The 25,300-nt window shown below is 42.4% G+C and overlaps 1 protein-coding gene across 1 annotated transcript in view; it reads right to left on the bottom strand.

Moving 5' to 3' along the window:
- The window catches only part of MYO10 (myosin X), a 173,078-nt gene that overhangs the window by 138,698 nt on the left and 9,080 nt on the right, over window positions 1-25,300 (bottom strand). Inside the window, exon 2 of the mRNA XM_074873964.1 lies at window positions 667-765. Coding sequence (XP_074730065.1) covers window positions 667-765 — 99 coding nt within the window. The remainder of the gene's footprint in view (window positions 1-666; window positions 766-25,300) is intronic.

Genomic DNA, 25,300 nt, shown 5'->3' with positions numbered 1-25,300 from the left:
TCCACACCAGCTTCCTTCACCAGCCAGCAGCCAGACATGCAAGGCATGCACCGCCTGAGATGGCCAAGGAGACACCATCTCCATCCCTGCAGGCAAGCAGCAGCCAGGAGTGCTTGACAGCCAGAAAGCAGTTAAAATTTAAAAAAGAAACAGAAGAAAAAAACAAACCACAACAAAACCCAAACCAAAAATGTAATGAGGGGAGTAATGGTCCCCTTCCTTCACAGTCCTCTTGTGACAGGAGCTGGTGGAGCTACCCCAGTTTTGCTCTGGGAGGTGTATCTTGCTGCCTCCCATTGAATCAGTGACACTCCACCACCACGATGCCTCAGCACCACATGCCAACCCTTCCCTTCTGTTATTGTAAGGGAATACAACCATGGAGAGGCCACCTACCTCCAGTAAACTACAGAACTACCGACCTATGTGGAACAAGGGCCTCACACCCAGCAACATTGCTTCAGCTTTGTCAGGCATCATCATAGCAACTGACCAGACAGGCAATGGGAAGAGCTATTAAAACCAAAGTTGCACATTCAGGTCACACAAAATGAGTATTTTATTCACAGACTTTAGACTTTTAGTTTCCCTTATGCCCTCCTCACAAGAACAGCTTCTTTTCCAGAGTGGCAAAAAGGAGGAAACATAGAGGAGTGATGCCCATACCTGACCATAGTCTGTCCTGAATACGACGACTCCTTCTGCACAGGAATGAACAGTACTGGGATAATGCTGATTATTTTCTCGCAGCCAGACCCGATACCCCTACAATAAACAAAACAGAGTTATAGGTAGCATAAATGAAAACTGAAAAAAGACTTTAACTCTGTACTTTCCTGTATTTATCAAGTAAGAGGAAAGAAAACAAGAGTAAAAACCAAATAAGCAAGTGAAAGAAATAATCTCTCAGCAAGTATTTGTTGGTTTCTGCCCGAACAGTAAACACAGAAGAACTACACTGAAGTGCCTTATTTTCATTTTTAAGTAGAAGTTCCGAAATGCCGGCAAGAGCAGCTGGAGCCAATTCTCTGAGTCATGTGCCTCGTGTTAGCACACGTAAAATTACAAAGCGGTGCTTGAATTTACACACAGTTTAAAAGATCCTCCTCAAAGCCAGCTGGCTCCCTACCTGTTTACTTTCAACCTCTGTTAGGCACTCACAGCAACTCCCCCCCCCTATCATCTTTCACCTTTTTTCTAAACCACTTTGCCCTTTATACGGTTCTCTTCTCTTGGCTGCACAACAACACAGAGGATTTAAAAAAAAACCCAAACCTAATAGCAAGGAAGGTTACAAAGAAATGACATTTTGTTTTTAGAAGTGAGGAGGCAACGGAGACACTATCAGTGAGGCATCTAAGTCAGTCTAGTAAGACAGGGTAGGCGCAGACTATTTTAATTTTCATCTGGCTGGTACATCCAGCATCAAGAAAAGAGATTTCCAGCACCGAGAACAAGGGAGGAACCGCAGTTGATGATGCAGCTGCAGCAAAAGCCAACTCATTAACAATACCTACTTGCTCCAGCATAGGAGAAGGCTTCAGGTGGCATGAAAACACTGAACAGCAGCAGCACCACCCCCGCCATGGTGTGACCTCCAACACAAACTATAATCCCGTTCTCTACAAATGGACAGCAGGCTCCACATCAGAAAGACAGTATTTTAGTGGCATTTATAGAACAGAGATTCTTTTTACCAGGACAGTCAAAAGTAAAGAAAAAGTAAAGGAGTGGTAGAAAAAGACTGGGATATACCCTGATAATCATAAGGTTGTGACTTTGGGTGTATGATCACTGAAAAAAATAATTCAAATATTTAATTTTGCATGCTAGCATCCAAAGGTTGTCCTTGCCTGAATTTTTTACACACAGAAACTAGACTTACAGCCTTGTTAAAGTTGGTGGGGTGCAGGGTCGTGATTAATAATCATGACAATTACAGATTTTTATTTCTGTTACATATTTAAGGCAAGCAGCCTGTGAGTCTACCTTCAGCCATGTTACAAGTTGCATATGCTTCAGATAATGTTGAATAAACATTATTCTTGTTTCTGTGATGGGAGAACAGCAGCTCCGAGACACAAAATAAAGTTAATGGAGAATGTAAAAACTTGTGCTGCTTGGTTTCCCTGAATGGTAAGAGCTCAGCTGCACACAGAGGACCTTGTAAGAGCATCCCTCATTTTCTTCCCCTCCATCTTTTGACAAACTGCTTTCCATTTTAAATGCTGCAAATGCCTGTGAAGCTGTTTGCCCTTTTACCTCCAAAACCTTGAGCCAGATGGTTTCCAGGTTTACAGCAAGTCTAAGGCAGTTCAAATGCAGGGTATGTAGACTCAAATTTATAGGATGAGGGCAGAGGGGAGCAGAAGGGAGAGCGCTAGCACCCGAGGTGGGCAGGGGGGGAGCAGGGGACTGAGAAACAGAGGGGAAAGGACTCCCCAGAAGTAGTAAAACCAATAGAGAGGATGTGAACACTTAATTCATAACCCAGTGACAGCAGCAGAAGACTTCCACCTGCTCTCCCCTGGGTCTGCATTGGACTCCAGCTGTCAGAAAACCCAGGGCGCTGCTGTGTTTTTAATCTTCGAGCGGCATGAACACCCCCACGCTGACTGGTCCGAGGGCACTTCTCACTCTGCACTTTCCAGAGGGAGAAAGGCAGATGTGAGCGCACTGCTCTTGGACTTCCTCTGGTACCTCTCCACTGCAGCAAACAGAATATCCTATGTCACTTAACTATAGGCGCAGGAGCGGTGACAACTTTGAAGGAGACATCCTTGGTATTAAGGAGTATCTACCACAACTGTCAGGGTGGGAGACAAAGGGCTCTCTCACATTAATGCAGTTGCTGCTGTCAGCCCACCGTCCCCAAGAGCACCCGAAAGGGAAAACCTGAGGCTTGCAGCTGCCCATCAGCCCCAATGGGGAGGTGCAATAAAGTGCTCAGCTGTACGCCACTTAGTCCACAGTCCATGGGTCTGTAGCCCATAAGCCATGAGTGCACAGCACTGTGTGAGAGAGATCACATACCCACGCTATACCATGCAATACATTCAGAGCAAGGTGAGCTGAGTCTTTTACCTCAGATTCCTGTATGGCCTCAGTCACCTCACTTTACCTGTCCATCACAGAAGGCTGAGGTTGGAAGGGACCTCTGGAGGGCATCTAGTCCAATTGTCCTGCTCAAGCAGGGTCACCTAGACCTGTTGCCCAGAATCATGTCCAGATGGTTGCCGAGTATCCCCAAGGATGAGACCCCACAACCTCTCTGGACAGCCTGTGCCAATATTCGGTCATCCTCACAGTAAAAATGTGTTTCCTGATGTTCAGTGGGAATCTCCTGGGTTTCAGTTTGCACCTATTGTCTCTGGTCCTGCCAGTGGGCACCACTGAGAAGAGTCTGGCTTCCTCCTCTTCATACCTTCCCTCCAGGTATATACATTGATGGGATCCTCCCTGAGCCTTCCCCAGCCTGAATAGTCCCAGCTCTCTCAGCCTTTCCTCATAAGAGAGATGCTCCAATTCCTTCATCATCTTTGTGATGCTTTGTTGCACCCTACCAAGTATGTCCAGGTCCCTCCTGTACTGGGGAGCCCAGAACTGAACACAGCACTTCAGGTGTGGCCTCATCAGTGCTGAGTAGAGAAGAAAGATCACCTCCCTTGACCTGCTAGCAACATTTTTCTAATGCATCCAACAGAAATACCTATAAAAACTTCATGAGATGCAATACTCCTGAGTTAACATAGGACACCAGAAGAAAGAATTGTCAGCCCATAAAACAACCCCATTTAATCTGACAATCACTGTTTCATGTTTGAATATTTTGCCGTTATTAGTGGGATCGTTCTGGCCTAAAATGGAAGAACTATAAGGCTGTTCAGCTCATAGAAAATTTTTACTTCACTGAGCTTTTCTGCCTCAACCTAATAACCCCACAGGAGCAAGGCATAGAGAAGCTTCCTCCCCACACTAAATAACCATAGTTTTTGTTCACAAATTGTAATAGATTTAATGACAGTGGCTACTGACACCACCAAGCTCTGGACAGCTAATGGCTCAAGGGTGGAGGCATGTATGCAGTCACCCCAAGCAGCAAAGGGAATTTGGCTCCAGACTTCCCACGACCCAAAGAAATGCTTTTGCCAGCCTGCTGCTGGACATGAAGTATCTGTACTAGTCAGTCTCTACCTCCCCCTCCTAGATGAATTCAATCCATCTAAGTGCACACACAAACAGCAAAAAAACCCTATTTGACAAAATGCAGTCAAGTTCTTCAAGTGCTTCAGGACAACCAAACCCCTGTTGATCCACTGGTTTATTTGCCAAAATCTCTGAGCTTGAGTAACATGAAGTTTATGCTTTCAAGGGCAATGAAATGCTTATAAACATTAAGCCGCAACAAAATTTGCCAAAACCTCAGCATTCAAAATAGCCTCTCACAAGGAGGAAAATGTTTTCCATCTTGAAAATAAATAATTAATTCAGCAATTTTTTTCTGGCTATGAAGGGGAAAAAAAGGAGCCTGCACAGAAATGTTCACTTGGTTGGGCTACTCCTAAAATAAGCTTTTTAAAGCTCGGAAGGGTTTGATTTAAACAAACGTACATTGTTAGGGGTCAATAGCTGCTATTCAGGGGAAGCTGGAACAATGCAGTTCACAAAGCCCGAGGCATCTGAAATGCAAATACGACGTGTTCCCTGGCAAGGTAGCTCAACAATACGGTATCTGTCCATAGGCTGGGTGCACTGCAAGGCCTTCCCGTCTGGGGATGGAAAACACAAAAAACTCTTGGCAAAAGACACCTCCCAAGTTATGCAAGTTACAGCCACCTCCGGTGCCCAGCTAAGTCTGCAACTGGGCTGCAATCCCTCTGCGATGCATTAGCTATGCACAAGTGACAGTTTTGAGAACAAAATCTTCACTCATAGTTAATTTATGGAGAAGACTTGTCATACAGGACCTGCCTGAGAAAAGACTCCACACAAGGCACATGGTGGCATGTTTTATTGATCTGAACCTGTTTAGGGGGAAGAAGCCTGGTAACGGGTTACTCCAGAGCTCCCTGACCAGCCACCCTTTCGTGGTAAGGGGGCAAACAAAGCCACAGAGCACTTCCTAAAACCCAATGGTGTTTATTTCCATGAAGCGAGACTGTAAAAATACTTGGAATAGCATTTGCAGAAGGGCCATATGCCATCATTTCCATAGCAAATAAATTTCTCCCAACTGCAAAAGGGAAAGGAAATAGGTTTGCACATCTCACAGCTGTAAGACGACCTGGAGAAGTCCCTAGTCCTTCTACCTTGCAGATTTTGCTGCTGAAAATGCAAACATTACCACTTACCTTCCTTCGTATTCTGTTCTTGGAGATGACAAAAATCCATTCTTTTTTACTTTCTATAGGACATATATGCTGGAAATTACAAAACTAACCAAGAACTTTACCTCAACTAAGTAAAATGGTGGAGCATTTCATGCAAAACTGTATTAAGAAGCTAGACTTTGCATGCATACAGCATACTTTGTATGCTGAATAACTGTCTGCTTATTAATTACCTATATATAGAGTATCTATCTCTACATATGAAAAAGCATATATTGTATAACTGTGTCCTCATCTAAGTGAAAGCGCTACCCATTCACATGTTATAATGTAACATGTTATAATGTAATATGTTATAATTCACGTTATAATGTAACAGTTGACTTATCAATGCAGTTGATTCAAAGCAGTTAAAACTGCTTTAAATTAAGGGTTATGCTGCATCTGCATTCAAAAAGCATTTTGCTATTAGGGCTTGGCAAAGCAAAAGGAACAATAGTCAGTATGTATTTAGAGAACCTTTTGTTTATGCACCTCAGTAGCTTGGCTCCAAATACAAAGTTTGAGAGACAGGAAGAGATGTTATTAACTAGGTCAAGCTGGACATAGCTTTTTAATGCAAAAGATAACCAAAACCACATTTACCTTCATTCCTCCTCTTCACTAATTCTCATACTGTGACAAACAGGAGGGCCACAGCAAGAAAGAAGCATCCAGAAAAAAACTACAACTTTGTTGATTTCATATTAATGAACAGTTTTGCTTCTGAAAACTCAGCCTTCGTTGTCAGCTCAGGACTACTGAAAACACTTCAGTTGAGGCACCCAAAAACCTTAACATGCCAAGTGCCTGCCAGACTACTCAGTGGCAAACTCATGAAGTTCACTGTAAGCCAGATATCCTTCACTAGCTTCAACCCAAGCAGAAGACCAGACCTGTTCTTCCCTATCTAAGTCCAGGGAAACAAACAAGTAGTAATGGCCATTTGTCTGATGTATTACTCTGTAAATCAGAATATTGCTCCAGATCCTCTCCTTTGCAGTGCTGAGCTTCCCCGGTGCAGCTTTCCTGCGCTCGTTGACAAAAGGCTTCCACAACAACCAGGTATCAGCAGTGGGTGAATATGAAAACTACTACAAAGTCTGTGCACTACTGCCACACAACATACAAAAGGGAAATAAATACTCCAGAAATCACTCCAAGATAGTGCCCCTAATGGGCTCTGTTTCTCTCCAAGCAGCCTGCCTCCCCTCTGACAATAGTTGGAAACTGGCAGTTTTCATCTGGGGATGGTGGGGTGGGAAGGGATGGATGGAGGAGGACTAGTGGAACCCCATGTCTCTATAGACAGTGAGAGAAGACACAGCTTTGAAAGGTATTTGAGCATGTAATCTGAATTTCAGTACCTTAAACCCAACTTCATGAACTGACTACGCACTTAAATCTAGGCACATACTTAATCCAGCTGAATGGGGTAAAATTCATTTTCAAAACACTTAAGGCATTCATCACAATTCCTCAGAGAGCACAGGAGTAAACTACCAACACCTTCCTCAACAAATTTAATTTTGCCTCCTGAACAACACTACTTTGCTTTGCTGTTTTAAAGCAGAACAAAGCCATGAAGATATTTCCATGAGATGTAAGGGCAGTTTAGGGGGGTTAGTTTCCTGCAGAACAAAATCTCCTTGAAAACGAGATGTTTCTGTTGTCTGTCCATCCCCCACACCAGATCAAAGCACCAGCTCTCCTGCTCCTGAGGTCTGTGCAACAGCTGCTGATTAACCTTGAACAGGCTCCATCTCCTTCTGTTTCAGTAATTGGAGATAGCACAGCACAGACGATGCATAACACTTTAAAAACAAGAAACTGAATTAAAACGTATATTATTACTATTACTGACTTGAGAGGGAACCAAAATAAATTTGTGCCTTCCCCCAGCCCTTTGAAAGCACTAGCACTTCTTACAAGGCTGCTGCTTCATATAACATGGCGGGGGGGGGGGTGGGGGTTAAATGAAAAAAAAAACCCAAAACATTTTCTCTTCCAGTTATACCCAACACAAACAGCACAGAGATATACACACCTCTATATGTGGACCTAGATGAGCACACTCCTCCCCATCTTCTGCTGCTGCATGTGAAGATACGCATAACAGACCTCGCTCAAAAGCTGAAAAGCAATTGCACTTCTCTGCTAGAGCTCTGAAGATGTGGTTGCCAGCTCATGAGGATGACAAGGTTTCCACACCGCTAGGAAACAACAGCTTTATCACATCCTCAAAAGCAAATCCAGCAATGAAATGCTATCAAGTCTTTTCCAGAGAGTTACTGGTGTTGCTACAGTCTGAATTGACTTTCATGAGAGATTCAGGCATTACCTTTAAATTTTGACAAGTTTTGCAAAATACTTTTTTCACTTACAAGTCTGCCCAACCTATACCATGGCATCATGGCTGCAAAAACACAACAATACAGGAATTTGGAAAGCCCATTGTCACTATCAGTTGCCGTCAAGCTACACAAGCTGCTAGTGGACAACAGCTCTTTCTCATGCCTGCAAATTTAGGTAAAGAAATAACAGTTTCTGTGCAGTGAAGTCAATGGCATTTCTGATGAATTCTGAAATTAAAAATCAGCGCTCCAAATAGTACTTGGAAACCAACCGTGAATAAAACTGCAAAAATGAAAAATCAGGGAAGCACAGAACACATACAGCAACTTTTCTCTATCTAATGGATCTGGAGTTTCACACCCACCTGTACCTCATCACCATCAGGTATCACAGACTCACCTGGCAAGTGACACCCCCTCTACTACTCTCCCTCAGCACCTTGGCTTGGGTTGGGGGGAATTTTAATCTGTTAAAACTCAGTAAGGAAGATAAGTAATTAAAAAAGACAACACGTGGGTGAGGAGAAGGAAGAGGGGGTAGTTTCTGATGACAGCAGGGAGATGTAAGGAACACAGGGAAAAAGAGCTTGGGGCCACTGTACACCTCTCCATCACTTTCTGTATTGGGGTAGGGGGTGGCAGTGGCCAGGGAAAATGACAGACCTCCTGGTACATTCATGTAATTCTCTCCTCTTATTTGAATTCCTAAAAAGGAATATACAATAGCCTTACAAAAACCTTCAACCTTTGCCTACGAACGAAACAAGCCCTAACTCTGCCTTCACATATTTCAATAGGAGTTGCAATTCTGTCTTTGATTACAGCACAGTTTTGCCAAGCACTCATTTTTCCAAAAACACATTTTTTTACTAATTACAGTCATGACTACAAATGTAAAACAAACAAAAAAACCTAACAAAACCACAAAACCCCTAAAACTTCATTTCCTTAAAAACCAACTGAATTTAAACAATCTGTATACATGCACACACCCCAAATCTTCATCCACACAAGTTGAGATCTTTTAACCTTAACAGGTATTTTAAGACAGAATCGAGGAAGGACAGTGAACACAAAAGCAGCAGGGGAAGACAGACTTTCCTCTAAAAACCATTCTCCAAAGCCTACAGCAATATAGCAGGAGTAGTTATCCCAGCACGACTGCCCAAACAAGCCAATTTAAATCACCACTAGCTTCTGCTAACATAATCTTTCCCATATCTTCTAGTAAGTAGTTACACTGCCATGCAGCTCTATCACTGACTCGAGGACAAGAGGACAGCCTGCCAAAATGCCTGCAGCTCATCCACCATGCTCTGTTGTGCTTGGCAGTCCCCAATCCAAAAGCTACCAGCTTGGCAACTTTTTGATTATGCTACATGACAAGCTTTTAAACTCACATCAAGGTGGAGAAGGATTTTTAAATCCATATGTGTGAAGTCATGCTAGCGCCCTCTTCTCATTCACTCATTCAGCTACCCTCTTGGGACTGGTGTCTCAAAGACCAATGAGGCAAAACAATGGTAGAAATATCTTCTTCACTACCCTCTTTCTTGGGGCTCAGCCACACAACTTTGCCCTTAAAACCTCCCAGGTACTGAATTTGTCATCTGCCACAGGTTGCCAATGGTCTCAAAACCATTTTTGACAAGTGGTGTAAAACACCCTAGCATTTTCTTCCACCTTCCTCTTGTCTCTCCTGCCTGAGCAGAATACAAAGCAAAGGCCACAGGCACTGACCCACGAGCAGCAGCCATGATGGTATGGGTGGCACCAACCACTCTGAAACAAGGTTTAGTTTGACACTGAACTTGAAAAATGTTTCTCATTCATTGCCCGCAAAGCCTGTGGAGAGTCTTGTTTGCAAAATGGAAACTCATGCTTGCAAAGCAAGTCTCATTTCAAAACGTTTTGTTTAGGAGGAAGGTCTTTGAGTACTTTAAAGCTGATTAAGTGAAAAAGGAAAAAAAAAAAACCCACAAAAGCATTTGACACATGGGTCTTGAAGACAGGCATTTACCACTTATTTTCATGAGACACGGATCTAGTAGGCTCATCAGTCAAGGAACTGTTCAGTTCTTCATACTGTTCCACATGTACCTGGACACTGACTTTTTAGAAGAAAATCTAATAGGGAACAACTATATAGTACTAGTTTATCCAGAGATACTAGTTGTGCTATACAAGCACACATATACCTTGTTTAGAGGGACATTATACTGGTTCAGCCTGATTTGAATTTGCAAAGCAGATGAAATTTCTGATCAAGATACATTTTCTACCATTGACCGCTCTTTGGCAGCCATCTGATTAGTCAAGAGGGAGTCTTGTGTGAAAAAGATAATCCATATTAAGTAGCAGACCGTGCAAGGTAATAAGCATACTTAAAAAAAAAAAAAAAAATCACTGCCCAAAATAATATGACAGCTTTAACTTTGCAAGTTACTTGCATCAAAGTAAAAAAGGTTCCACTTCAGCTCTTCCATATTGTCAATTTCCATGATCCTTTTACAGGTCTGACAATATTAGAGGGATTTTTTTGTTTTGTTTATGTCTCCCTGCAACTCCAAAATACCAGTTTACACATGAATCATTTTCCTGGGTTAGAGTAGGGATGGGCAAGAAGGGAAAATATTTTCAGCCTTAATTGTTGCAGAAAACAGCTATAAGATCAGAGCCTTAAGACAAAAACAAACCAACCCAGTCAGCCCACATTCTTTTTAAGTGTTTGTTGGTGTTTGGGTTTTGTTTTGGTTTTTTTTTTTTTCCCCCCTTTTTTCCCCCCCCTCTTCTTCCAAGCTCTGTATTTTCTTGAAATTAAAACCCAGGATTTTGGAGAGACACAGTTCACACTTTGGTGCCGTAAGAATTAGCAAGACTGTATTCCAAGGCTAAGAAAGTAAGTGTGAAAAGGAGGGAGAAGAGAAGAATGGACCAGTGGCCCACAGTTCTTTCATTCATTTATTTCACCAATAGAAACATTGATTATTGAAAATGGGACAATTTTACATAGCAGGTCGTAACTTCTTTTCCTAAATTGTATTGATCCCCTTACATTGAATTTACAATAAATGATTCAGTAGACTTCATTTCTCTTTGCGGCTTCGCTTTCACAATATGATCACTACATACCTTTATTTCACCACAGCAACAAAAGTATTTAAAGTATGTAATTGCCATGAATTAGTCTTTACATTGCTTGTTCATGCTTCAAGGTTCTTTTGGGATTTTTTGTTGTTTGTTGTTTATTTAATCAATCTCATTTGGCAAGCTACATGGGGTTTGCCCTAGAAACACCATAACCCTCTCTTAACTTTGCCCCTTTACCATGTCCTACAGATGTCAACAGGACCCTGCATATGGGTAAACCTCTGTAGAATAAAGACTTACTATGGCTAATACCTAGTGGAATACAGAAACCAGGAGGAAGCGAACTGGACAGTTGGTAAATTAGGATGTGCTGTTGGACCTGTTCAGTAGTATTTCCAACAACCGTTTCAGCATTGCCTTTCTGAAGGCCCATCCAGTCGGTCGGACCCCACGCTGAGGAACAAATCCCAGTTATGCTTTGACCACAAGCAGTTGACAGCTTTGGGCTGTGCCAAGCTTCGCAGATGGGGAGTTCAGGTCCTCCATTCCCACAAGTCACAGCGATTTGCCCAGCAGCTTTCACCAACAGCACCCACTTGATCCTGTTCATATGCCCTGTTATAGATCAGGGGCAGCATCCCAAATCCAGGACAAGCACCTCTTTGCCACACCAGCTCCAACGGCTCTGCAGCCCAACAGCCTGCCCCTCGCACACGTGGCCCCTCCAGGTGGGCACAAGGCAGCACACCACAGCTCAAAGGCAGGAACAGGAGCCTGGATAAGCTCAATGAAGAATAAGCACAAGTCGTGTCTACACCTAGCCAGGAAAATGCAGTTTTCTGGCCCACAACAAATGACTGCAGCAACCGGGTAGCAGCACCGCTGAGGCTGATTTGGGAAGTTCAGGCAGAGGTTATCAGACTTGCAGCACCACACAGAATGAGTCAAACCTAGGTTATGAAACAACTTGAGGTGGTGGGGACCTAAGCATCCTTAAAAATTAATTAAATAAAAAAATACTCCTAAAAATCCAGGACATAAGCAACTTGCCTTGGGGAAGCGCACCCCTCTACATCCAAAGCCCATCTGTGGTGCCTGGCTTTTACAAGCACATTTGGAAGACAGGATGATCCTTTGTCAGAGCAACACATGGCCATCCCAACAAATGGCGGGCAGCAAAGCACCTGTCTGTGCTCTCCCTCCTTACCTTTCACATTTCGGGGAGCACAGAAAAAGCTGATCCTGCCACTGGAGACCTAAGTTACAAGGCTAGCATTAGCAACTTCCCACACTAATTTGTACACTGCAAACCACAATAATCACCGAGCAAATCCACACTGCCTGTCTGGAGATCACCTGATGAAAACACAGCCAATTCAACAAAATGTAATGGCACATTTTATCATTAAAGGGCAGAGCGCTGGCTTATTCCCACACACCTGTTGCAGAAAGGCTGGCAGGCACAGCTCATATATACAGAGAGTGCAGGGGATGTAGAGGTGCGCTGCTGTGCCCGGCGAGCATCAGCTGAGCTCAGTCTAGCACCTCACATGGTGTCCGCAGGGCCAGCCTCTCTGCAGACATCCTGGTAGCGCTCAGAGCAGGGAGGACACGCAGTCCAGACAATACCCCCAAAGAAGGGAAAGATTTTCTAACTCAGAGGGATGTTTGCACTTTTTATGGCACATAATATCCAATGTCTTTTGCCAATGTCCAACTTCCTGCCACTCACTGTCTCACATACAGCCACAAAATGCATGTCTTAAAAAAGAAAAACAAGCAGACAACATTATTTTAATGAAATGCTGGCAGCATATTAAAGCACTCACAATCCACTAAGTAACAGTTATTATAGCTCTCCACAGAAAGGGGCAATGTTTGCTGGAGAGTTATGGAAGCTTCAACCAATAGAACAGAAGCAAGCACCTAAAGAAAAGCGTAGTCAGGGTATACACTGCTTAAATAGATACCCTCTGTTTTCAGAAAGGGGGAAAGGGAGAGTGAAAGGGTGACCCTCAGTTAGACTCCCTAGCAGACCTGTAAAGAAGCCCACAGATCTATACAGAAGAAAAAAAAAAAAAAAGTTTATTCCACTTTCCGTTTGTTTTAGAATAAATTTGCATTCACAGCAGTTGAAAAAAGCGGTATTAACAGGGCCCTGTGAAATTACTGCACCCATCTTCAATCTGAACAGGTGTCCTTTCTTCCACTTTCCTAAATTCTCTTTTCATTTGTCCAACCTACCCCCATCAATAGTCCAGGATGCCTGGGAGGAACCACCCCCTAAGACTTTGGTGGACACTTCTTTTGGGTCTGGAGCAGCCAGGAAGACTGGCTGTCAGTTCTTCTCATCTCCTCCTTTTCCAAAGATTACCACCTTCTCCTTCCCAAGTCAGAAACTCAAGAAAGACTCCCAGTAAATTTTAACACTCGGCCACGAACTGAGATGTATAACATGGAAGATTTGATCACTGTTATATTTCAATGTAAAAAGGACATCCCCATCTCCCTGAAATATGGAGACAGTGTATGAAACTGAAGGATAAAAAAAATATAACCTTAAATAATTTATTATTCAATTCAAAATTCCTTCAGTTTGTAAACAGCTCATAAATAGGATCTGATCTACCAACCCTTAAACAAACACCGAAGTGTCAGTAAATACGAAATAGATGCTCATGAGTTACTTCTCAAAGCTGTGATCAGATGTTTTTAAGCAAAAATCAATTGCAACAGGCATTTGAAAACACCTAATTCACTTCCCCAACACAGGGGCCAAGGAGAGTTAGGTGGCAGTAGTGGAAGAGAAATTTAATCCCAGCCCAGCCTCTCTCTCAACTGTTGGATGGTAGGAGCAGAAGACTGTCAATCAGCACTGATCTCCGGTTTCCCAGAGGCTATGTGACACCAAAGCAGGCTGCACTGGTGGCGTTTTATACCAGTGTTATACTTACAGAAGGTGCAACTCTGTAGAAATGAGTTTGGGATCTATACTGAAGGCAAATTTAGCAACGAAGCTTATATTTTAGTTAAAGTTAAAAAGCCATGAAGTTCAGATAAAAGGCAGCGTCTCCTACATGCACTTTGTATAGTTTTGTACTTTACTGGCTTTAAACTTCTCTTGGGAGACCAGGTGATGCTTTGCAAGTCTTCCTGCTGCAGAGCCCCATCACTGCTGATGAATACCAATGGTATGTAGCAGTTGCAAGGTAAAAAGGCAGCCTGAAACACTGCACTCATTATATTCAGCCCCTTAAGGTCACAACCCTCTGAAAAGCAATCTCCTGCTTTTGCTTAGTCCACTTCTTCCTGACATTTCCTTCCCATAATACCGCTCTTATTAGAATATCTGTTTTGATTTTTTTCTACTTCTGCAACTATAAAAGGAAGCATCTACGGGGCGAGTCACCTGAGTAATTATAGCAAGTCAATTTTTTTTTATTGGAATTTATACGTATATATTACATACAATAAAAATTGTCTCCTTTTAAGTTCATTCAGCACTAAACTGCCAGAAGGGGACACCTTCGGTAGAAAACCCAGAAACGGAGCAGGTATTTATACCAGCAAATCTTCTCTTCTCCTATCATAGATACTTTCACACCATAAACTGGACTGAAGCCTGTAATTTCATATTGCTTCCCATCTTGCATCTATAGACAAATCCCCAAGGCAGGTCATACAAAGCAGCTCAAAGGTTCCTTGGATGTACAGCAATGTACCTTTCTTCATGGCTTGTAGCATCTTTCCAAAGCAGCTTAAAGTCTGCACTCCACCTTTCAACAAAAAGGTGTGGCACGTTTTCTCACTTGCAGGCACACCTAGAGATTTGACGCATTCCCATTCTGCGTCCTCGTTTTCACGACAGGGATGAACATTTCCTGCATCGCTCTGGCGTCAATTTTTTTTTTAATTTTAATGCATGTTTACATGACCTGGTAATTGTTAAAAGGAAAAACGACTTACTACCTCAACCTAGTTCTTGTGTCAGAAGCAGAAAAAGCAGAAATGCAGAGCAACTGCTTCTGGTTGGTTTTTTTTGCATGCATGCATGCACGTTTTACTGTCCTGCAGGTTGATAGAAGACTTAATCCAAAACTAAACCACAAAACAATTAGAAGAGCTTAACCAAACACAAGCGAGTTAAAGCATTAACACCTGACAAAACAGTCATTTATCCCACAGATAAACGAGCAGTATAAGGAAATGCATCTATGCTGAGACTCTCTTCTAGTTTACTATGTCCAGTGTGCAGAAGAATCATAAAACCAGGGTTGATCAGCTGCATGCCTCTCAGCAAGCAAAGGACCTTGTCAGACAAGCAATTTTGACCACACATTGTCATCTCCCAGAGGTGCACCATTCATATATCAAGGTGGGAACCCCTCGCACCCAGGCTCTTCCCATCAGCCAAGAGTATTAGCTTAAGCAAGTGGAGCATCACGGGAGCAGAGAGGGAGATTGGTTCCCCCCCGCCCCCCCCCCCCCACTTCCCCAGGATCAGGTCTGAAATCAGACCACACGCTTTTACTACCAACATGACCTACTTGGGCCAAGGCACTAAACTCAACTTTTTTGGTTGAAATCCAGGGAAGAGATCCATTTCCTTCACGCAAAGACCTGGCAGCTGTGACTAGCAGCCACATCTCCCCCAGCCTGGAAGCACCCACAAGCGCCAGCTGTGGAGAGCTGTGCTTCCCCAAATTAGAAAAACTGATGCAAGGGCAGAGAAAGACCCAGCAAGAACACAGCTGCTTTGAGACAGAGATATTCAAAAGTGAAACCCAGGAAACTTTAAAGCTGGTGAAAGTAATGAAGTGAGAGTGGAGGCCTAGGGGGTGTGAAATGTATTTGCCTGCGAAGCACAAGTATCTTTGTGGAATGCTCAGGGTGAACCAACAGGCAGGGTATCGTGTTGCTCACAAGAGCGTACCCAGGAGCAGGCACCTCTTTCCACTCTGGCCATCTTGTCTTCAACAAGTCTTATTTCAAAATGCACTACCCAATGCCTTAGGCTACCCATAGACTAACATATACCTCTGTCAGGCAACAGATAGACAACATACATAGACCATGCAGCAACTTTAAGTCTGACAAAAGCATGCTTTTCTTCTGCAAGGAAACTGCTCCAGTAGGTTTACACATCCCTGCTCTACATTTCCCAGCTCCCCGCCTCACTCTGCCATCCAAAAGGTATGCTGGAAGTTACGAGTCAACACACTGGACAGCAAGCTTTCACGAGCAACCCTTGTTGACCCTAAAGCCCAGGGAACCAGGCCTTTTCTCTTAGGTACCTCTGAAAGTATGTCTACTCAGGAGCACAAACCTTTACACAGCAATTTATTTAACTTGGCAATAAATTAAGTCAATCAACTCTTTTGTAAACGTCAGCCCAGACAATTCCATAAACATCTACTTCGCACAGCATGGTGCAGTTCCCCAGTCTGTGAAACCTGGGAGGACTTTATAGGCTTTCCATCACAAGTACACTGCTTCAAATTATTTATAAAGAAGGTGACTGCACAGTAAGTTCAAGTCAAATCAGCAGGGTACCTAAATTAAAATGCAAGTATAGCACTCAAAATGTAGCATTACTGATTCTTCCCTGCCCAGAGAGATGCTTTTTCTTAAACAATAATTAAAAAAAAAACTAAAAACAGAAAAGGAAAAAAAAAACCACACAACAAAAAAACCCCAAAGTATATGGACTTCATAGTATTCAAATGCCTGCACAAGCTCAGACTGGGAATTTTCCATGACTGTTTGACATAGTGCTATTAAAACATATTTAATCTTACTTACTCATAATCAGATTTTTATGGCACTAAAGAACACAAGTCTAAAAAAATATGTGTCTTCCTCTGCCTAAACACAGCCAGTACCTTTTACTACTTTTCATACTAGTAATAAAGTCAACTCCTCATATTACTACACTTTGAGTCAATAAAACAGCTATTTGTTGTGATTGGGTGGGTTTTTTTAGCAACTCTCAGGTAAAATGAAATGACCTAAACACTGTCGAAAAAACTTTTCCACAAGTGCTGAAGCATGGAATTGTGCAAAGAGAAGCATTACTGGCAAATTACTGTAGAACAGAAGAGAATTCAGGTAAGTCTCTTTAGTCAGAAAGAGCACATGCTTGATTTCAGCTGATGCAAACGTGACACAAACCCAAGAATGAATGAGTGCTTCTTCAGCCTAGATCGCCTTTCGGAAAAATGCTCAGACTTGTGTCACCTGGAGGGGTACCTATCCCTACTGAATTACTCTCAGGAGTGTCATTTCAAAAAAGTGAATGTTTTTAAGCATGTTTCTAGTTATTCAGACTGCTTTAGCCAAATGGTATTTTAACTCTTCAAAAAGTCAGAAAAACAGCCTGTTACCATTAATCTCAGAGCAGCAGAACATCTGAGAAGCATCTTGCTCATTATTACAAGAAAACCCAACTCCACAGGACAGTTCTGCTGAAGCTGGTGCCCCTGCAGTGCTCCTTAACTGTAGGACAGCAGGAATCATGAAAAGCCACTTAGGCTTTACTGCAAATAAGTGTTGCAGTAGCAATGTGTTCTTCCACTGCCAGCTCTGTATTAGCTTCCTTCAAGCTTTGACTTGGCTGGTCAAAAAGACTTGGCCTTAAATAGAACCAATTTTCTTTTTAAAGAAGTCATAAATTTCAAAATGGAACAATAACCTTCTGCTTACTGCACATACTACCTTTAACCCCTTCTGCAACATATAAAATACTTCATTCTGCAGGGAGGAACAGATACTTCCTCACCTGTAAGGAAATGAATTTTGAGTCCTTGGAGCTCCACACCACCTTCATGTGTGCAGCAGAAAATACTGCACAAAGACTATGTGCCTGCTTCTTCACCAAGGAAGTCACCCAGAACTCGGCTCCTTGCTTAGCATGGGCAGTAGATTTAGTTTTATTTGCACTGGTGCAAGGACCCAGGAAGGGCACTGCACCTCTCTACCTGGGAAAAGGGAAAAAGATGTTGGAAATGGAAAATTCTGTGGTATTTTGCAACTAGAGAAACAAGGCAAAAGCAGATTAAATTACTTGTTGAGGGCTGCAAGTCTGGCAGATGTAATGATGCTTTTACGGTAACACCATGACAGTGTTCACATGACATCACCTTCCCCCTTGCTCATGGGCCAGTCTTTCTACAATTTCCCTGTTGTTTCAAGTATCAACTTGTCTTCGTTTTGAAGAAGTGAATACAATTTCATCATAATTCTAGCTGGTCACTCATACGACGAGCACAGCTAAACTCTGGCAGCATGTTTATCACTGAACTGAGATCTTTTGAAGAGAGCACCTATACAACATTGTTTTGGTCACGTTTTCAGTTCCCTTTCATCTTCAGATAGCCACGAGCATGTTTATGTACAAATGTGACTGTCAGAATTTCTGTGTATATTTTCAGATATACACATGCTTTCACAATGTTTTCTTCTCCTAGAAGTTAAATCCCTACCTCATATTCACAGAAACAAGATCCCATTTGTACAGGACAATTACAAAATCCAGGCCTATAGCTAGAAATATGCAGAGACACACGCTGCATTTTAATTCCTCCAGATCATGTTAAGACCTATCTCAAACATATCCAACTTTCAGAGGTAATACACCGCTTCAGCCAACTTGCAAGAAATTTGTTGGTTTGTTCTTTTTTTTTTTTTTTAACCCAACACGCTGTACAAGTCTCTCCCTCAGATAAAATTGTATCTATTTATTTTTTGTCTAAAAATAATTTATTGGCACATTTACAGAAATAAAAGATGTGATTACATTCAATGGTCTTTCTGTTGCGAAAAAAAGCTTCCAGCAGAAAGTTTTCCCAGCAAGTTGATTCTCGAATATTCAAGAGCGAGCACAGGCTGATCGTGAATCACCCCAAGTGCACACACATCCACACCCACTGCTCCCAAGGTGGCTGCGTGAGTAACATGGACTGTGCTTCACCACAGGCACTGAACATTACTTGCCCTGTGAAACTCAGTTACTACTTTACACAGTAATGTATAATGCCATACACAGCTTCCTCCTTTTTGTTTCAAGCAGAGCAATGTCCAATTCTTCTTTAAGTCTGTTGTCTACACAATGCCTCCAACTTGAGACTTTTTTTTTTTCCTCCGAACAGCAGCTCTCATGACACCATCTGGAACCTGAAGGACACAGGCTGGCATGTAATTACCTCTATCCAGTCTTAATGCAATTCAATTTTTTCAGCAGAGTTCGGAACTACAGGACACCCTCTCCTTTACTCCTGACTTCATACACTGCTCTGCTTCCTTTCTGCCAAATTAAAGGAAGCATCGTTGAAACTCAGCCTTTTGTGGGCCAATACAGTAGCAACACTTCTGCTCTTCCAAAGCCAATCGTCTCATAAGGACAGCTTCCTAAAAAGCCAAAAAATCTCCTACGGAACTTCAGAATCAGTTCTGAACATCTCCACTACAAAAGTCACCAGTGGTAAATGTTCTTCCCTCAACACCTGCCATGCACTGCATCAGTAAGGAGATGGCTTGATGACTTCATTGAAAAAAATAATAATTAGAAATAAAAAAAATAATTTTTAGCTTTTCAGGAACACATCCTCAATAAAAGCAGCTCTACAGTCAATGTACAAATCAATGTAACAATGATCCTGAGATGGGTTAAAAAACAGTGGTAAGTTAGACAAGTCATTTGTTAACAAAGCTGCATCTGTGTGGAGAGCACAGAGACCTGATTGTGGCAGAGACTTCCTGCCCTTGTCCCTGACAATAGGGACACAGCTGCAGAGGCCACACCAGCACTCCTGGGTAAAAGGGGGACGAGGCAGCATGCCTTACGCAGGGCTGTTTCACCCACTGTTACCCACTTGGAAGTACAGAAGCAACACAGAAGGGCCTATCAGTGTGCACTCAGCAGCAAGGGCAAGAGTAGCTTTGCAGAAGCTATGCTTGAACCATGGTCACTACTACTTCATGTAATTTGTACCAAGATCAGCAGTAGTTACCTACTGGATTTTAGTCATTTTGACCAGTTACTGTTAAGTGGAGTTTTGGGGATTTCCTGAGTTCCAACAGGGATAGTGTTCACAGAACAACAGACTGGTTTGGGTTGGAAGGGACCTTTAAAGATCATCAAGTTAACTCCCCTGCTATGGTCAGTGACATCTTTCCCTAGATATTCATTAACTCCCCCGTGGCAAGCTTGGACTGATGTGTAAGAAGTCAAGTGACTCATACCCAGCTAGAAGACAAAACCACAAGGTATTTCAGAACATGCTTAATTTTAAACACATTACAACTCTTCTCTAATTCAGGTGGAACCATGTCTCATATTCATCCTGGGATTATCAACCTTGCTGAATCAAGATGGCTTTACTTATTTTACCTAGAGCAACATCAGGAGCTAATCTCCATTAAAAAAATTACACATCCCACTATTATCCAAGTCAAGGCACCAAATTTTAGAAACCCAAGCCTCAACACTTTCTCTCACTGCTTGTTTTGGGTTGTTATCTTTAGCCATGATCACACTGCTTAGCTATAGATCACCAAAACCCTAAAACTCTCCTGTGCCTTTAAATCTACCCACTCGCACGCCTTTCCTTCACCAACAACTTCCCCCTCCTGCCCCGCCAGAAGCCCTTATCACAGCCACTTGTTTGGAAAGTGCCAACGTCTGCTGATAAGAGAAGCAAAGCTCACAATCAGTAACAGTCTGCTCACCTCTACTACCCACAGCTCTGAAGAGACCTTTGTAACAGCCCTCTCTGCTGCCAGAAAGCTGCTGTGCAGAATGCACTGTACGGAGCCACAATGAGTAGGACACTCAAAACCAAACTTCTTCTGGCTCGGGAGAACCACAAGAGCATTACATCTTTATTATTACTTTCCAAAGGAGACTGAGAAGTGTAACATGTCCACAAACACACTTGGTATTAAAGGGGAAAGAGGACATGACAAGTGTCAATGCTTGGTCAGTCAACACCAGGGCAGAAGAAATCTAGGTTGGAAGATAAATGTCCTAGTTCTGCACCACTGAAGTCAAAGAGAGGTTAATCATTATTTAGCTATTCATGCAAGCCCTCGAGTTCCTCACTTAACGAGGCTGAAACACAGCTAATTGTAAAAGGTATCTGCTTCTTTAAACAAAGAAACTAAAAACGTAATTTGTGGGATCAGCACTGTACACAGTACAAGAAACCCAACAACCCAGACTGCACAAGGTGTCTCTCTGGAAAAGGTTAATCCCAACACCTGGAGAGTAGGACAACCAGCCTCCCCTCCAAAGCCACTCCCAAAACCTCTGGGGAGCCCCTGGGGTCTTCAGGGCTCTTCCAGGGTCCCCAGGGGAGCCTCAGTGCATCGTTACTTCAAGCTGGTCTGTGGCATCCTCCTCACCACTGCAGCAGTTTTCCTCAAGAAAGAAAATCAGCCCACTCCTTCACGAGGTTGCAAACCAAGTTTTGTTTTCCAAAAGACAAGACCTACGGACCCACTAGGTACATATCAGCTACTCCCCTACACTGTTTCCATATTGCTCATGCTATTACAGATACTGGTTTAGAACAAAATTCAGTGTTTTATCACAACTGTGAATGTACTGACAGAATAGATATGCTGTCCTCCAGGGAACGCAACTTACTAAAAGTGAAATGATTCATAAATTCATGTACGTGTTTCAGACTGGGGCCAAAGAGCTTTTGCCATTTATGCAAGCATACCTGAAGACCTTTCTTTGAGCAGAAAATAGTACCAGTGCAGCTATTCTTAAAGTTATCTAAAAAATGGCAGGACATGACATACCTCACTTTTTACCACACAGTAAAGATGAAAAACTGGAACAACCTCTCTTTTATCCGTCCAAGAGCCTAAATGAGTAACTCTCTATTTATAGTCACTAATGGTCACCACTTCTCAGCTTCTTTTTTCTCCTCAACAAACCACCTTTCCAGCAGGGAAATTATGCTTTCAGCTATTCAGACATTTCTGTTATTTTTGCTCAGTTTGGGTTTTGAGCTGTCAACAAATTTCCCAGGTCATTTAAAAAAAAAAAAAAAAACACCAAGCAAACAGCATTTTTTTTTTTTTACTGTTTCAGTTAATTCGAACGTCAGAAAGAGGGAAGAGATATACAAATCAATTGCAATTTTTTTGCTTTTAAATAATCCTGAAGCAACTCATTGTTGTATGTTTCCTCCTAAGCACATGCAAAATACAAGAACATTAGGTAAGATCAGCATTAGCAAGGAACAACAGGTTAATATAAAAAGACAACACAAATACCATATTTAGATCTGTACCAGCAAAGAGTACAAGGTATTATTTCCCCCTGCCACCCCTCTCCTCTTCAGTGGTATATAGGGAAAGGAAGCAACAGCACACAGCAAGGCAGCTGCAGTATAATGAAATATCAGCAAGCTAAATAAATATACACACCCACAAAAGAAGCAATGGCTTATGCAGTTATAGCTTTGAACCTGCTGACATAGCCTTTTCTTTTATAAAGCACATACAAGGAGCATCCTAACTTCCAGGTGGTCTCAGACCTTTCCACAGGTAAAGATGTAAAGAGTGGACTTCCCAATGGTCCCAAGCACAGGCTGCCTTCCACAGCCTCGGAGGTAAAGCACTCGCCATGTGACAGAGCTCTCTTGAAATTTCTCCCCCTTCTAAAAATTACAAAGATCTGATAAAAATCCAGCTGCTTCTTGAAGAACAAGCAGTAGCACCACAACTGCTCTTCTGGAGAGAAAGAGCCACTTGCTGGTTACTAGTTACCCTGGTACAGTGTCTGGAACAAAATTAGGGGAAAAGATGACATGACAACAAAAAAGTAGGAATTTCAGTGTCAATAAAACTAAAAAGGACAGTTTTAAATACAATAATATTGCCACCAATGGAGCAGTAGTAACAAATGCCAAAGTCCTATTTTTTAGGACATACATTACTGCAGCTTTCTCAAGAATGAAAGATTTCTCCAAGCCTACATGAAACTATCCAGAAGCATGTCATTGCTCAACACCACCAAAAAAAAAGATTTAAAAAGACAAGACTTTCCAAAATGTTGGCATTTATAATACCAGAGACCCAACCAGAAAACACACACTCAAAACCTACAGCTAGGAAAACTCTAGCTGGCTTCAGGACAGCAAGAGAAGATTAATCTCCAACTTTGACAGGAATTGCAAAGCCAAAAAAAGCTTAATTTATGCATTTTAAAGCAGAAGCTATCAGACATCGTTATCCCGTCCAACAAGGAGACCCCTTTGAGAAGCCGTCCTGCTAAAGCATCTGCTCCTGTTCAGAGCCTGACGCCAACTCCTCTCCTCTTCTTCCCCCAGGAGCGGCTTGGAGGATCCCCACAGCAGCATGACCCATGATCTCTTGCTGCAGGTGTCCAGACCTTTGCTGCCTTGAGCCCTTCTTGCCCCTTCAATTTAGCCACTGATTAACATGCACCCACTCTTCTTTCCTAATGAGAGATGACTCCCATCTACATGCAGATCAGGAGGCACATCCCCATGCTCTGGTTCAGCCGCAGCTCATGCTGCGTACCAAAAGCTCTGCTGCCTTCCAGCAGAAAAAAAGCAAAAATCCCAGGAAAACAGCAGAGCTTTTGTGGCCTCTCTGACTGCATAAAGGGACTGGGCACTTTTCAGGTCAAATATCTGCAATCAAGATAAAGGAGTGTTTCTGTAAGCAGCACACAAGTTTCAAGAATCAAAATTTAGGATCACAGCTTGCATTTGCCCAACTCCAGAAGCACCTGGAATGAAGTAAATGTTGGATCACTACCCAAAGAAAAAGGATCCCACGACTCAATGCTTTCCCTTTGCACTCAAGCACCCCAGAAAGGACTACTAAGGAACAAGCCACACTGGGTGCTCACAAGAAAGTGCACAGATTTGGATACCATGTTCTGTCCTACACCAGATCTCCACCTTAAGGCATTGTACAAAGGCATTCTACTGACAAAGGTGTAACTATACAGTAAGTGTTTAACACAAGTATTCCATTACATTGCAATTACGTTGGTTCATGGGCTTCTGTACAAAAACCCCAGGGAGTTTACTACTGCACTAGGGCTGTAGTCATTTAAGGTACTGAATCACCAAAGCAAAATGATGGCAGAAATGGTGCAATAGAAACAGAAATTAGGAGTTGAGACTCTCAAAACTAACACAAAACAGAGAATTGCCCTTTTTCTGCAAGCACTGCACAACTTTATGCCAAAATCCCATCTGTCATCTGTTAAAACTTCTCAGATTTGGCGCGCAAGATGTTAGAAATGTAATTGAAAGGGGGGGAAAAAAAGGAGCTGCTGCACAGATTATATTTTCTAGCACAGGTTAGCTGCATTTGTTTATTCCTGAAAATAGCTTATCAAGTATCACACAGCAGAATACAACTCTGAGAGTTTCAACAACAAAGAGCTCACTTCATCAGACACTCCGCCTGGTCTGAAAAGCAGCAGGAAATGCCACCCTTCAAAGCCCTGCTCTAAATGCCGCTCCTATTTTCTTCGAGGGACTATAATTGTACACACTAAACAAACATATCCATCATACTCATCATCAGAGAACTGTAATGAGGAGATAAATCCTAATCACAAAACCACAGTCTATATTTAATAAGGTGAAGAGATCCGAGAAGACGGCCAACAAAGCAAGAAGTCTGATCTACAGAATCAGCGTCTACTCCTTGTCCTAACGTGACCTCCGGCATCCTGCCAACTTGACTCCTTTCTGAAGCAAATAAAAATATAACCTAAGCAAGATACACACTTGGGTTTTGACCCACCAAAATAGTCAAATAGAAATGATCTTCATTGCTTCTGTAAACCAGATGGGTACATTAAACAAAGGGATTTGACTTTTCCTCAAGATAAACAACTTCATAAGAAAAACAATCCCATTCTCTTAACAAATATATTTAACTTCATCTGAGTAAATATTTTAATGGCACACTAAACAACAGCAACTAAAATAGAACCAAATAATCCGTTTCCGATAATGCTATAAACATCAATATTTTTTTAAAACAAGGAATAAACTTCTGTTATCTCCTGTCCCCAAAACCAGAGCCAGTTTGGTTGAACATAAAGGGGAGGCGTGAGAATCTTTCCAGAAGAATCCTGCATTTCAGTTAGTGAGGTCAGGAAGAAGGATAATAGACACATGCAGTGCACAACATCAAAACCATGCAAGGCTTTGCCAGTAGCACCACTGTCACAATCCAACATCATTTCAAGCACTACAGAGGTGTTTTCTCCAGATGCTGGAAAGTTCATCAAAATGAGTTTTCTAAAGCCTTTTGAAGGTTTTTAAGAGAAAGAGGGAAAAAGAGGGCCAAGAGGTTTGGGGTATTAACTTTGATGACAACTTTCAGAAATGCTCTGCTTTGTAATTCCAGCTGTAGTTAATGGCAGCTACCACTCATCAACCATTTGAGCCTCAGGTCTCTACCCAAGGTTATGCTACAGGC

Source organism: Strix uralensis, chromosome 1 (assembly GCF_047716275.1).
Source record: "Strix uralensis isolate ZFMK-TIS-50842 chromosome 1, bStrUra1, whole genome shotgun sequence".
Lineage (NCBI taxonomy): Eukaryota > Metazoa > Chordata > Aves > Strigiformes > Strigidae > Strix > Strix uralensis.
The sequence above is the reverse complement of the archived record's forward strand: the minus strand, read 5'-3'. Positions and strand labels throughout refer to the sequence as shown.